Source organism: Danio aesculapii, chromosome 3 (assembly GCF_903798145.1).
Source record: "Danio aesculapii chromosome 3, fDanAes4.1, whole genome shotgun sequence".
NCBI lineage: Eukaryota > Metazoa > Chordata > Actinopteri > Cypriniformes > Danionidae > Danio > Danio aesculapii.
In genome coordinates this window covers 1,105,054-1,120,825 of record NC_079437.1, presented here as the reverse complement: position 1 = coordinate 1,120,825, position 15,772 = coordinate 1,105,054, and the positions used below count along the sequence as shown (strand labels likewise).

Genomic DNA, 15,772 nt, shown 5'->3' with positions numbered 1-15,772 from the left:
TCTTTGGACAGTGGGGGAAATCGGATGCAACCCACATAAACACGGGGAGAACATGCAAACTCCACACTGAAATGCCAACTGACCCAGCTGGGGCTCGAACCAGCAACCTTCTTGCTGTGAAGCGGTTGTGCTACGCACTGCGCCACTGTGACACCTTGAATATTGAACAATTAAAACATAATAGTAATAATAATGATAATGATAATAATAATAATAATAATAATAATAATAATAATATAGAGCTAGCTATTTTCCTAGCCTCTTTTATAAAATAAGTACATTTGAAAACTCATGGAAAACAACAATAGCCAAACTATTATTATAATAAACTTTAATATGGTCCAATTTGCTTCATCACACCTTTTTATTGGTCATATTTTTTCTTTCAAGAGTAAGGTCCAAGATTTAGAATAAAAGTTTATTGTAAAGTGCAGTATAGGTCAGTGAAAGATGACTTCACTTATGTCAGATTTCACTTGGTCTTAAAGCCTTTGATGGGTTATTTTTATAATTTATGGTGGCTTAGCAGTCAAAATAGGACAAATGAGCTCATGTACAGTAAGAGGCAAATTCTGGACCTTTGTCAGTGTTGTTTGGGGGGAAGGGGGCTTTCAAACCACCCAACCCACCCCCCTGGCAACGGGCCTGATATTATTCATAGACAGGAACAGTCGATTTGACAAGAGAAGACGTCATGTAAGATTACGAGGAGGAAGAGAAGGATCAGCTTTCCTTTTAACGTCTTAGCGTAATTCCCCTCTTTTATTTAGCTCTTTTGACTTCCTCTAATATTACCACACCATTTATAGCAGGAAGAGTTTTTGGTTTTGAGAACCTACAGTAAATTAGTTCTTGCTTCACAAAAAATAGTTGAAATTTCCATGCATGCATGTGACTTTTAAAAGCCTCCATCTCTCTGTGTGCACTGCAGCAAAGGTTAAGCTGAAATCCGCAATAGCCCTACTTCTTATCTTGCATTTACCTAACAGACACGCTGTCCAACATCCATGCAAAGCAGCTATTTATAGCTGAAAGCGAAATTAATGCATTTATTAATTACTTTTCCAAATATTTCCCAAATAGAGTTTAACAGAGAAGGGAATTTTTCACAGAATTTTATATTTCTTTTAAAGTTTTATTTCTTTTTATTTCATTTTTGACTGAAGAGTGTATTCTCTAATGCTAAAAGTACTTTACAACAAGCATAAAAAGCCATAGCACAACAAGTTAAAACAATTAATAAAACGTTGCCAAACAAGATTTTAAATGCATGTAAGGAGTTGCAGGTACAAGTGTAACCCCGCCGGTCCTACGCCACCCAACCCGCTCCGAGCTGGTATCAGACCGGCGACCTTCCGCATGGGAGTCGGGTGCTCTACCAAGGAGGCTAAAGACCATGGCCTCTAGCATCTGTCGCTAGAGCACCGTTAGAGATCAGAGGAGTGAGGTTTACCTGCACAGCACTTACTAGCTGGCCTCCGTTACACTCACCCCCCTAAACCTCACTCCCATCCGGGTCACGGCACCAATGTAACCCCGCCGGTCCTACGCCACCCTACCCGCTCCGAGCTGGTATCAAACCGGCGACCTTCCGCATGGGAGTCGGGTGCTCTACCAAGGAGGCTAAAGACCATGGCCTCTAGCATCTGTCGCTAGAGCACCGTTAGAGATCAGAGTAGTGAGGTTTACCTGCACAGCACTTACTAGCTGGCCTCCGTTACACAAGCACATCGTGAGTATAAAATAACATGATAAGAAAAATAGCCAAAAGAATGCCTGCTTAAAACGATAGGTCTTGAGACGAGATTTAAAAGTGTGAAGACTATCACTGCTCCTTAGATCCAGGGGAAGCGAGTACAATCGCCATGGAGCCATAAAGCTAAAAGATCTGTCTCCCATTGTGCTTAATCGAGTGTGAGGTGGCACCAGGGAGAAAGAGTTAGCTGATCTAAGAGTGCAAGAAGAGGTATAAATATGGAGAAGTTCGGTGAGATATTGAGGAGCAAGATTATGAAGTGCCTTGAAAGTTAGAAGTGATATTTTAAAATCAATACGAAACTACCGGAAGCCAGTGAAGCTGATAAAGGAGTGGTGTGACGTGCTCGTGAGATGAAGTCCTAGTGATGACACAAGCTGCATGGTTCTGAACCATTTGGAGTTAATGGAGAAGTTTAGAAGGAAGCCCTGAGAGAAATGCATTGCAGTTGTCAAGACTTGAAGTAACTAATGCATGGATGAGAATTGCTGTGTTATTGGTTGTGAGAGATGGGCGGAGACGAGTGATATTACGCAGGTGGAAATATGCAGTACGTGTAATATTATTGATGTGATATTCAAATGAGAGCGAGCTATCCAGATGACACCCAAACTCTTGACCTGCACAGAGGGAAGAATTGTGCTATTGTCAATGTCTATTGTAAAATTATCAGCTTTATCCAAAACACTTTTAGTCCCGATGAGAAGGGCTTCAATTTTAATGTAGTAATTCAATTCAATTCATTTCACCTTTATTTGTATAGCGCTTCTACAATGTAGATTGTGTCAAAGCAGCTTGACATAGAAGATCATAGTAAATTGAAACGGTGTCAGTTTAGTTTTCAGAGTTTAAGTTCAGTTCAGTGTGGTCTAATATTCACTGCTGATAGTCCAAACACTGAAGAGCAAATCCATCGATGCGCAGCTCTACAGGTCCCGAACCATGCAAGCCAGTGGCGACAGCGGCGAGGAAAAAAACTTTACCAATTGGCGAAAGTGAAGAACTGCAGAGCTGCAGTCTAGGCGCCGGAGGCTGGAGGAGCTGAACGTCACCAAGACTCATCTGTCCCTGGATCGTCACAGGAATCAGTCTCATGCTCTCTACTCCTCCATGACCACCACAGCAGCTGCTCAGTATACGGCCTGGTCCAGGATTATGGAAACCTTGGGATCATCTCGTTGCTGGTCTTGGATCGCATCAGTGGCGCTGCATAGTCTCTGAGGGCCTCGGGATGAGTTGCCCCTGGTGGAAATAGAGAATAAATTAGCTGCTGTTCATTGTGTATATAAACGAATTGCAAAAACCTGCGTGGGGCACATTCATGCATCATACCGTTATGTGATGCACTGAGTGTATGCTTTACTAAAGAGATAGGTTTTTGATCTAGTTTTGAACTGCGAGAGTGTGTTTGAGCCTCGGACGTTATCAGGAAGGCTTTTCCAGAGTTTAGGAGCTATAAATAAGAAGACTCGACCTCCTTTACTTAACTTTGCTGTTCGAGGTACTACAAGAAGCCTTGAGTTTTGAGATCTTAAAGAGCGAGTTGGATTGTAGCGAGACAGAAGGTTGGTTAGATAAACAGGAGCTAAATTATATAAAGCTTTATATTTAAAATTTTGTATTTTAAAATCAATACGAAACTTAACAGGCAGCCAGTGTAAGGAGGATAAAATTAGGGTGATGTGATCATATTTTCTAGACCTGGTAACAACTCTGGCAGCTGCATTTTGTACTAGCTGAAGTTTATAAATAGAGGATGCTGGGCAGTCAGCAAACAGTGCATTACAGTAATCCAGCCTTGAAGTCATAAAAGCATGGACTAGCTTTTCTGCGTCTGAGATGGATAGCATACTTCGTAACTTAGCGATATTTCTCAGATGAAAGAAAGCAGTTTCTGTGACATGGGATATATGATGTTCAAAAGTTAAATTGTCGTCTAATATGACACCCAGATCTTTTATAGTAGAACTGCAGGTCGAGTTGTGAGATCTGCTGTGTACAGGATTTAGGCCCAATAAGTAATAATTCTGTTTTGTCTGAGTTTAAGAGAAGATAATTGTTGGTCATCCAGTTTTTAACATCTTTAATACACTCAGTTAGCTTAGACAATTCAGATGTCTCATCAGGTTTAGATGAAATATATAATAGAGTATCATCTGCATAGCAGTGAAAGCTGATCCCATGTCTTCTAATAATGTCTCCCAGGGGTAGCATGTATATTGTAAACAGCAAAGAGCCTAAAACTGATCCTTGAGACACCCTATACTTTACTGGGCTGACTTGTGAAGGCTGTCCATTAATATTCACAAACTGGTAACGGTCAGCTAAGTATGACTTAAACCACTGTAGATCCTGTCCCTGGACACCTGTAGAATTTAAGCGATTTATGAGGATATTGTGGTTGATGGTGTCAAATGTGGCACTAAGATCGAGTAAAACTAATAACGAGATGCATCATTGGTCAGCAGCTAAGAGTAAATTGTTGGTTATTTTCACTATTCAATAACAATATATAATATTGAAATAATATAATAATAATATAATAATAATAATACTGAAATGGTTACGGCATTTTAAAATGACCAAAACAACATTTCAGATGCTTTACAATGTGCTCCGCCTGCTGGTTTGTCCATTCACACATATTTTGATCATCACATGATCTTTTACAGATGAAGTCAGAATTATTAGCCCCCCTGAATTATTATTCCCCCTGTTTATTTTTGTCCCCAATTTCTGTTTAACGGAGAGCAGATTTTTTTAACACATTTCAAATCATAATAGTTTTAATAACTCATTTCTAATAACTGATTTATTTTATCTTTGCCATGATGAAATTAAATAATATTTGACTAGATTCTTTTCAAGACACTTCTATACAGCTTAAAGTGACATTTAAAGGCTTAACTAGGTTAATTAGGGTATCTAAGCAGGATAGGGTAATTAGGCAAGATATTATATAACAATGGTTTGTTCTGTAGACTATCGAGAACAAACATAGCTTAAAGGGGCTAATAATTTTGACCTTAAAATGGTTTTTAAGAAATTAAAAACTGCTTTTATTCTAGCTAAAATAAAACAAATAAGACTTTCTCCAGAAGAAAAAAATATTATCAGACATACTGTGAAAATGTCCTTTCTCTGTTAAACATAATTTGGAAAATATAAAAATAAATAAATAAAATTCAAAGGGGGGCTAATAATTCTGACTTCAACTGTATAACAAAATCACATGAGTTTTTTAATGCTCATACTGGAATTTGTTCAGTAAAAGCGTTTCCATTGTAGTTTATGCGCAGTTTTTCTTATCGAATAAAAAGTTTATGCTACTCAGTTATGCGCATACGTTTTTATGCACATTTTCAAAACTTATGTGCATCTTGGCGTTTCCATCAACTCTTTTTTTTATGCGCATATCCAAAATGCACATAAAAATAGATGTATGGAAACATATCAACAGATGGTTAGGACATAAAAACTAGCTTTGATTGTATGTCGCAGCGCTTGTAGTTGAGACGCGGTGTTATGTGAATAATATGTGAAAAATAATTATGATAGTATCCATTTGCCTACACTTTCACAGTTGGATTGCAAATGAAACTTACAGGTCTTGTGGAGGACATTTTTAGATGTTAGCTTCACTTTTGTTTGCAGTATTTCTTGACTGTTTGATGCATGCAGCTTCATTTCTGCTGCTGCATTGTGGGATGTCACAGCACCACAGGAAACGCTCATTCTGAGAAAGCGTGTAAAAACATGCATGTGGCCGCTGTCACAACGCTGCAAAAATCATTCTTACACCCTAAAGGCTTCCTGTCATGCATGTTGACCTACAGACTCTCAGAGCAGGGCTGTGTGACACTGAAGAAAAATGTGCCAAATGCAACACGAAAGCATTATGGGCGGCACGGTGGCTCAGTTGTTAGCACTGTCGCCTTACAGCAGGAAGGTCACTGGTACGAGTTCCAGCTGGACCAGTTGGCATTTCTGTATGAAGTGTTGGCGTGGGTTTCCTCTGGGTGCTCCGGATGAAAATAGTCATGGTCCCATAGTGGATCATTTTGTTCAGTGGTGTGGGGAGTCAAATCTAAAACTTAATGCAACAAAAACTAAGGACATGATTATTGATTTTAGAAGGAATCATACAGCAGGTGAGGTGACCAATATCAGGGGTCAAAAAGTAAAATGTTTGGAGAACTACAAATATTTGGGTACCATTATTGGCCGTTTTTTTTAAACTTTGAGGCAAACTGTGATGCTGTGTGCAAGAAGGAGCATCAGCGCTTTTATTGTCTCAGGAAACTATCACGTTTTCACATTGGCCCCAACATGCTTACTCTTTTCTATCGCGCTTTTATTGAGTATTTTATTGGGAACAAATTTTTCCCTAAAAGGTCCATATTAATACCTCAAGGGTACATATTAGTACCTAAAATGTACAAAAGTGTTTCTCTTAAAATTTTTAGGTACTAATATTTATTAATTAATATTGCTACAGTATTTAAACAAATAGTTACACTGTAACTACATCACCTTAAAAGTGTAAGCAGACAAGTTACGTAAATGGCACCTAGGTTAGCCCTTTTTTCAGATTTAATATGAGTCTTTTGTGTCTCCAGAATGTGTCTGTAAAGTTTCAGCTCAAAACACCCATCAGATTTTTTATTATACCTTTTATTAAATTCCAATTTATACATTTTTGCACCAGGAGGCGGTTTTGGTGTACTGCTCCTTTAAGGTTAGTTCTCCCCGCCCACCGTTTCTACGTGCCTTTCAGCGTGCCTTAATCTCCTCCCTGTAGGCAGATTCAGACAACAGACAGACATAAAGGAAGCAGATCTCACGTATCGTTTGTGAGAAATACTACAGTAAGAACTTTACCAATGAGTATTGGTTGTAGAGTTGCTATGATGAGTCACACAATATCGTTACAAAGTTCACGCACACACACAGATATACACACAGACACAGCGAGGACACGACACGCACACACACAGATACACACAGACACAGTGCGGACACGACACGCACACACACAGAGCTGACACGACATGCAGAGACAGACAGCGCACATTTAGCTTTAGCTTTGCATACACACTCATACACTACAGACAATTTAGCTTACCCAATTCACCTGTACCCCAGGTCTTTGGACTGTGGGGGAAACCGGAGCACCCGGAGGCGAACGCAGGGAGAACATGGAAACTCCACATAGAAATGTCAACTGACCCAGCCGAGGCTCGAACCAGCGACCTTCTTGCTGTGAGGCGACAGCACTACCTACTGCGCCACTGCGTCGCCCTTAATCTAATCAGCAATATATAATTTTAAAGTTACAACAATGCATTAAGCTATGTAGTGGTAACAGACCTCTTGAGTTATTTTTTAGAGTGTGATTGTAAGAACGTGTCTAGTGCAGGGGTGTCCAAACTCAGTCTTGGAGAGCTGGTGTCCTGCATAGTTTAGCTCCAACTTCCTTCAACACACCTGACTGGAAGTTTCTATACCTAAGAGCTTGATCAGCTGGTTCAGGTGTGCTTAATTGGGATTGAAACTAAAATATGCAGGACACCAGCCCTCCAGGACTGAGTTTGGACACCCCTGGTCTAATGCAAATGTGAAAAATTGTGCAAGTGTCCGTTAAAGTGTCAGAGAGTGCTTTCTAGAGGGTTTGTCAGGCCCACTCACATGTGGATTGCATATAAAGTAAAAAAAAAATAGTTTTATCAAGCTGTAACCCTCAAGGTTTCTACTTTTTCTGTCTTATTGATTTCTTAACATGATTTTATTGCTCAGTCATATTTCAGCACTCATGCTAAAACTGTTAGATTATTGTCCAGAAACCCAACATGTTCACCATGTTGACATGTAACTACATGTTTCCTGATGTACTGAGAGTTTTTCAGATGGTGTGCTATAGTTGCAGGCACAAATAGTCTATGAGTGTGTGTGTGAATGAGTGTGCATGGATGTTCCCCAGTACTGGGTTGCAGCTGGAAAGGCATCCGCTGTGTAAAACATATGCTGGATAAATTGGCGGTTCATTCCGCTATGGCAAACCCTGACGAATAAACAGACTTCGCTGAAGAAAAATGAATGAATGCATAAAATCAATTGTGAATTATTGAACTTACACGGTTAATTAAACTTATTTAATAGCAGAATTCTTGCAGAAACACTACATTAAATGTAAAAAAAAAATCCACCAATTATAAATCAAAGGTGTGAAAAACATTCTTTAGCTCCACCCACTCCAATTAAGCGTATTAAATTATTAGTCACTTCAAACCAACATGTTTAGATAAACAGTTTTATATTTGTCCATTGATTTAAATTAATCTTTTTTTTATTTCGACAACATTTTTGTACAAAAAAAATCAAAAAGTCACGTCTTTATGTTACTTTAACTTATTTAAATAGACTTAATCAGGTTTCAACTTTTAAAAAGGTTTTAAAAAGTTATACAAATATTAGTTTGAGTTTTAAGTCGGTTTCATCGATGCAAGTTCAAGTGACTTGTAAAGTCAACTTAAATATTTAAGGCAGCAACAAATGTTTATAGTGTTATTAATTAATAATATAAATAATTATATATCTGCGCAACCTACCCCACACTTTTTTATTAATTTAAAACTTCATTCATTCATTTTCCTTCGGCTTAGTCTCTATTATCCAGCATATGTTTTACATAGCGGATGCCCTTCCAGCTGCAACCTAGTACTGGGAAACACCCACACCCACACACACACTATGGTCAATTTAGCGTATTCAATTAACCTGTCGCACATGTGTTTGGACTGTGGGGAAACCGGAGCACCCAGAGGAAACCCACACAAACACAGGGAGAACATGCAAACTCCACACAGAAATGCCAACTGGTCTAGCCAGGACTCGAACCAGTGACCTTCTTGCTGTGAGGCGACAGTGCTAACCACTGAGCCACCATAATTAATTATTTTGCACAAACAAAATGCTATATTCTTGTGAAATGGTCAGATCCCAAATATCAGAATGCAAAAAATAAATCCTCAATTTCATCTCCAAAAGCTCTCACAACAAACACTTAAAATCATTTAATACATTGATCTAATTAATATTATTTTTAAATGCCCCGAGAACCTTTAGAAACTGTTTTGTGCCACTTAACGGGAACATTACCGCCTATTTTTGCCAGCTGGGTTGGAGCCATGATGACCTGGCAAGCTTTTAAAGTCTGAGACTGAGACCAGCAGTCAGACAGACAGGTAAATCTCCCTGCAGTGCTGTTAATTGATCCTGTTACTGTCGACAGGTATTTATAACCATAGTGCCGAATGATTTATATCCACCTCAGTATTTACATAATATAAAACGCTTCACTCTGGAATATTTATGCTTGCAACAATGTCAAAAACCTGAACATTTCTCTTTAAATAATCATAATTTAGCAATAATTTGTACGCTTTTTTTTGTTCTGGAAAAGCAGTCAAAGTGTATCGAAACAAGACACAGACGTTTTAATTCAGTTAACAGCCTTACATAAATGTTCAGTGACATTTAATGCCGTTGATTCTGGTTTATGTAATGTTGCTTCTGGCCACAGAATCCCTGAGCCACGGCTGCTCTTCACCCCAACACACCATTTCACAGTATTGAGCAAGTTTGCCCTTAGCATTAGTTGCAACACGAGGTTAGAAATGCATTTTGTGTGTGTGTGTGTGTGTGTGTTTAAAAAGTAATGGTTCAGCTGACTGTCAAACAACACAAATATTCCTTCATCCCTGGGGGGAAATTAAGCTGAAAAACAGAAGCATAACTGCACAGTGCTCACACGAAAGAATACTATAGTACTTTGTACTAAAATAGTGTGTTTTTATTATACTAAAGTACTTTAATACATCTACTGTGGTAATTCTATACTTGAAACAACTATAAAACACAAAGTGGCCAATACTGTAAGTTTTCTACAATTAAGTAAGTTGTGCCTTTCTGTGCCCTACGATCGGGTTGTCGTGGTCCTAACCTTCGACCACCACCCGTTCCACAATGCACCAGCCCCTTATGACTCCACCTATAGGTGGAGGGCCCGCAGGAGGATGGTCCCATGTCGCTTCTTTGGGCTAAGTCCGGCCAGGTTCTGTGGGAAAAAACCCGGCCACCAGGCACTTACATACGAACCCCAACCCTAGGCCTGGCTCCAGGGTGGGGCCCCGGTTGCGCCATACTGGGCGACGTCATGGTCCTCAATGTAATTAAGTTCATAAGGGTTTTTTGAACCGCACTTTGTCCGACCTGTCACCTAAGACGTTTTTTCCATTGGAGACCCTACCAGGGGCATTACCCCCTGACAACATAGCTCTTAGGATCACTCAGGCACTAAAACCAAAATGGCACTAAAATGGAGGAGGCAAAGCTCTTGATTTACCGGTCAATCTATGTTCCTACTCTCACCTATGGTCATGAGCTTTGGGTCATCACCGAAAGGACAAGATCTCAGATACAAGTGGGCGAAATGAGTTTCCTTCGCAGGGTGGCAGGGCGTACCCTTACAGATAGGGTGTGGAGCTCTGTCACCCGGGAGGAGCTCGGAGTAGAGCCACTGCTCCTCCACATCGAGAGAAGTCAGCTGAGGTGGATCGGGCATCTGTTTTGGATGCTTCCAGGATGCCTACCTAGGTAGCTGTTCCAGGCATGTCCCACCGGGAGGAGACCTCGGAAAGACCCAGGACAGGCTGGAGGGACTATGACTCTCGGCTGGCCTGGGAACGCCTCGGGATCCCCCCCTGGAGGAGCTGGACGAAGTGTCTGGGGAGAGGGAAGTCTGGAGTTCTCTTCTAAGACTGTTGTCCCTGCGACCCGGCCCCGGATAAGTGGATGAAAATGACATGAGATGACAGTATATTGTGCTAAAATAAACCACAGTTTACTGTAGTAAAAACTAAATTATACTACAGTAATTATTACAGTTTATCAGATCGAAATAGTTAATAGGCTGTATGCTGTAGCATTCATTTGCAGATTTTTGTAAATACTATATATATATATATATATATATATATATATATATATATATATATATATATATAATAAAGTGGCCAGTGAGTGTATATACTATATACACACACTTTATATATTGGTATCATTTAAAAACACTGTAGTATTTAGTATTAATTACTAAATTTTTCATGTGAATGCTGTAAAACTGACAGAAAACCAATGGAAAGTACTTTCAGTACCAAAAAATCACGTGGTAATACCACATACTATGAAAATAAATGCCTACATTTTCCATATACCATGATATTTACATGGCAGTCTTGGGTACTTCATTAAAATTGTAGTATTTGATACTACACTTACCATATGAAGCACACAGGTATTTACGTGGTGGCACCATGGTAAAAGGACACTGCAATGTCACTTGAATAATAACAAAAGCAGGCTTCGGTTAATTAAACTTAGTTTCCGTTTTAAATTCCAACAGAGTGACAAAAGAAAGCGTCATTTGTCCTTATCAGTGTTACTTCACTGAGTTGCTATACCTGTTTGAATCGTGTTTTGTACTCTCTCACCATTATATTCGCCCCGCCTTCTATTGTTGCGTCAAACAAAGCGATATAATTCGCACCAGTGATTGGACGAACGCTTCAAGCGTCACATTCACACCACTCTCTCATTGGTCGAAATCCCTGTCAATCAGATGTGCCGAAAAAAATGCTTAAAATGTACAACTCCGGCTTTCGCTAGTCACAGAAAGAGGGTTAAAGGTAGAGAAAGAGAGAGGGGGACCGGACGAGAGACGGAATGATGTGACAAAACCATGTTTTACAGATGATTGAGGGCATTTTGAGGGAGCTGTGGTGATACGGAAGCGTTATGTTTCGAAGTGGGATTGATTTTTTTGTGAATGAGGCCTCGAACATCCGATTTATTTTCATCATCTGATTATTTTGCTGACCCCAGACCTGTGTTTGTTTGTGTAAATATTCGCGAGATGAAGAGGGTGAATAGTTTCCAGAGGTAAGTACAGATGCTAACCAGCTAACGGGTCGCACTCTGTTACTAACGTTACAGTGTATTGAATTCACCTGATGTGATTGTTTTGCTTTAAGCCTTTGTTTATATGTCCACATTACTTATTCAGAAAGCAGCTTTCTATTTAGATCATGCATTTTTAGTTATGTGCTGTACTGGGACCAGAACACTACAGACACATCTTGATGTGAGGATTTTATTTCATTTTTAGTGCCAAGACTCTATTAATCTCTTCATATTATGTCTTTATGTACTCAATTCCTAATGCAGAGATCAGATCATGCTTGATTTCACTGCATTTTACATTCTGTTTAGACATCAGATCATGCATCTTTATCTAGTATATGCTGTACTGAGACCAGAACACTACAGGCACATCCTGATGTGAGGATTTTATTTCATTTTTAGTGCCAAGACTCAGTTAATCTCTTCATATCATGTCTTTATGTACTCAATTCCTGATGCAGAGATCAGATCATGTTTGATTTCACTGCAGTTTACATTCTGTTTAGACATCAGATCATGCATCTTTATCTAGTATATGCTGTACTGAGACCAGAACACTACAGACACATCCTGATGTGAGGATTTTATTTCATATTTAGAGCCAAGACTTGATTAATCTCTTCATGTAATCTCTTTATGTACTCTATTCTCAATGCAGAGATCAGATCATGCTTGATTTCACTGGATTCTGTTTAGACCTCCATGCATGGTTGTTTTGTTGTTGGTTTTTAATTTGCAATCAAATATTAAAACACTCAAGGATTGATATGTTTGTAATTGTCTTGTAGATTCATGGTTTATTGATCAGAACATAGTGTATTGAGCTGAAAGGCTGCCCTGTGGTCTGGTTACACCACTAAAGGTATTGATTGTTCAGAGATCAGGTTGTGCATGGAAATCAGTGTAAGACTCATTTACACATTATGTTGTTGTTCGTATGATTTGAATTCTTGCATCTCATTTCCAAACATCAGCACTGTCGGAATTTTTCTGCATAGGTGTAGACTGAGGGAGAGGGGAATGCAGTATGGATACGTGTGTGTGTGTGTGTTTAATGAGCATGCACCACTGCATCAGGAGCCACCATGTTTGACATCACTGCTGCATCCACTGAGGAGTTACACACACCTGTCAAAAACCAAACATCTGTACGAGTCACGTTGCAGATTTCGAGCTCAATTCTTCAGGCTAGAGTCGATTTATTAACAATGATAGAGAGAAATCTGGTTGAAGTTGCAGAAATGGCTCTGAATGAGTCACAGGGTGTTGTCTGTACACACACGCACAAACACACACACGCGTATCTGACATTTCAAAATATGATTTGATGCATGCATAAATATAAATTACTATTATTTAGCTTTACAAGCATCTAGTTGAGTTTAAGTTGATTTATTATTATGTAGAAATGCTATTAGTGTGGATTCTGGAAATATTTACATGCATTCATGTTTGTGTCAAATATTTTGATTGTGTCCTTATGATGTCAAAGTGTTATTTCAGCACAATCTATATATTATTATATATATTAATACTTATTAACAATTCCTCTTAATTTTAGTCATTTGTTTTATGCTTTTTGGTTGGTTTTGCTTATTTAAAAAAATAAACATGTATATTATTTTATTTCAGCTTTTTTTCAGATTTGTTTTTATTTAAAATGATTGTTTTTATTTTTGTACAATTTATTTTTGAAAGGATATATATATATATATATATATATATATATATATATATATATATATATATATATATATATATATATATATATATATATATATATATATATATATATATATATATATAATTATTTGATCAATTCATTTTAATTTCAGACATTTTTGTTTTTTAAAAAAATTATTTTACATTTTTATTTCAGCTTATATTTTTCAGGTTTATAGTTTTTGTATTTATTTAAAATTTTATTTGTTTACATGTTATTTTTGAAAAGATTGAAAAAAAGCTGCATATTATTTATTATTTTATCAATTCCTCTTCATTTCAGACATTTTGTTTTGCTTTTTTCAGATTTTTAAGTTTTTTTTTATTTCAGCTTAATTTTTTTCAGATTTATTATTTATTTATTTATTTTAAATTATTGTTTTTTATTTTTTACATGTTATTTTTTTACATAAAAATCATAATATTATTTATTATTTTATCGATTTTTTTTTTTTTTTTTTTTTTTTTTTTTTTTTTTTTTTCATTTCAGTCATTTTTGTTTTGCTTTTTTTAGAGTTTTTAAAAATGTATTATATATTTATTTTATTTCAACTTTTATTTTTTTCAGGTTTATTGTTTTTTTATTTATTTAAAATTAATGGTTTTAATATTTTTTTTTTAATCTTAATTTTTGTTATTTTTATATCTTATTATTTTCAGTTTAATTTGTTTTCAATTTTAGATTTTGTCCTTTTAGTAGTACTTCAACACACACACACACGAGATGAAGTCAGCCTACTTTCCAGTGCATTATTAATTGTGAACGCACTGTTTGTTGTGTTTCAGGTTTATGAACACACGGGCAGCTGCAAACTGCCGTTACCAGCCCACATGTTACGAGCATGCAGCCAACTGCTACACCCATGCGGTAACTAGCTTTCATTCTTTAATGAGCACAATTAACTCAATCCACCTCTCTTAAAATAAACGCTCATATAAAGAGGTCACGTGGAACTCTCAGATGCTGTACTAATTAAACTTGACTCAGTATTTACTTTTCATCAAGTCATTCCAAACATGATTTTTTTCTTCTGTTGAACACTAAAGAAGATATTTCGAAAAATATTAGAATAGGGCTCGGCTGTACCACAAAAATAATTATCATGATATAATCTTCCATCATTCTGTATTGATAATTATGAAATATTTCTTTGACAATCCATTTATAAATCAAGATCAGTAGATTTAATTTAATTTTTTTAATTTAACCAGTTTAAAGATAATGAAATTAGTTGCTTGGGACTTTTTTGGAAAATGTACACACAACATTGTTCTGGTGTTGGTCAGAAGAAAAGAAACCAAAAAGTCGTTTTTGACAATGGTGTACTGTCAATAAATACAGAGACCGTTTTATCGCACAGCCCTATGTTAGAAACCTGTAATCATTGACTTCCATAGTACTTGTTTTTGCTTACCAAGGAAGTCAATGGTTACAGGTTTCTAACATTTTTCAAACTATTTTCTTTTTTTGAGTCCGACAATAATAATAATAAAAAAAAAAAAAAAACTAAGCAGGTTTGTGACAAGTGAAGGTTGAGTAATTGACAGAATTTTCAATTACTTGAGTGAACTATTCCATTAAGGGCTCTTTTTTATTATTTAATAATCTGTAGCTGCTGATCATGACAACATTTATGGGCATTGAATACAAAAAAGAAGATATTTTGAAAAATGTTTAAAAGAAAAAGTCGAAAAAAGCCAAATTCTATGGAAGTCAGTGGTTACAGGTTTCTAACATTTTTTTAAACTATCTTCTATTTGTGTTCAACATAAAAAGGAAACTCAAGCAGGTTTATGACAACTGAAGGTTGAGCAAATGACATAATTTAGTTGTTTTTTTTGAGTGAACTATCACTTTAATTTTATTTTTTAAATTCTCGGTAGCTGCTGATCATGCCAGCATTTGTGGGCATGGCTCTTAACTTGAACACAAAATAAAAGATATTTAGAAAATGTTAGAAGCCGTTGACCTCCATAGTAGTAAAAAAATTAGTACAATGGAAGTCAACGGTTACAGTTTTCTAACATTTTTCAAACTATCTTTTTTTTTGTATTTAACTCAAAAAGAATGTACTTGAATGTACAGATGTACTTGACTGATTCCAGCCTAAAAGCTGTTGAAAAACCGCAGAGAGATGTCGGGGAGGGAGATCACAAGCGTTTCTACGCTGTTCTAAAGCAAGTCGTACACCAGAAGCGCCGCCCTGCAGCACACCACGTAGCGCCATACATTTCTGAATTCTAAACATAGGTTTCTATCAGGGTACGCAAGTC

The 15,772-nt window shown here is 37.2% G+C and overlaps 1 protein-coding gene and 1 long non-coding RNA gene across 3 annotated transcripts in view; one reads left to right on the top strand and one right to left on the bottom strand.

Moving 5' to 3' along the window:
* Positions 1 to 15,772, top strand: part of mmd (monocyte to macrophage differentiation-associated) — a 56,265-nt gene that overhangs the window by 21,158 nt on the left and 19,335 nt on the right. Inside the window, exons 1-2 of one of the 2 annotated variants that reach the window (XM_056452849.1) lie at positions 11,450 to 11,755; positions 14,285 to 14,366. In XM_056452849.1, coding sequence (XP_056308824.1) covers positions 11,643 to 11,755; positions 14,285 to 14,366 — 195 coding nt within the window. In that variant the 5' untranslated portion in view covers positions 11,450 to 11,642. Of the gene's footprint in view, positions 1 to 11,449; positions 11,756 to 14,284; positions 14,367 to 15,772 lie in introns of those variants that run through there. The other variant, XM_056452850.1, reaches the window with a different exon arrangement.
* Positions 2,445 to 6,538, bottom strand: LOC130220634 (uncharacterized). Its single transcript, XR_008836210.1, has 2 exons — positions 6,428 to 6,538; positions 2,445 to 2,998 (listed from the first exon to the last, which is right to left on the bottom strand). It is a non-coding gene; the product is annotated as an uncharacterized LOC130220634 (long non-coding RNA).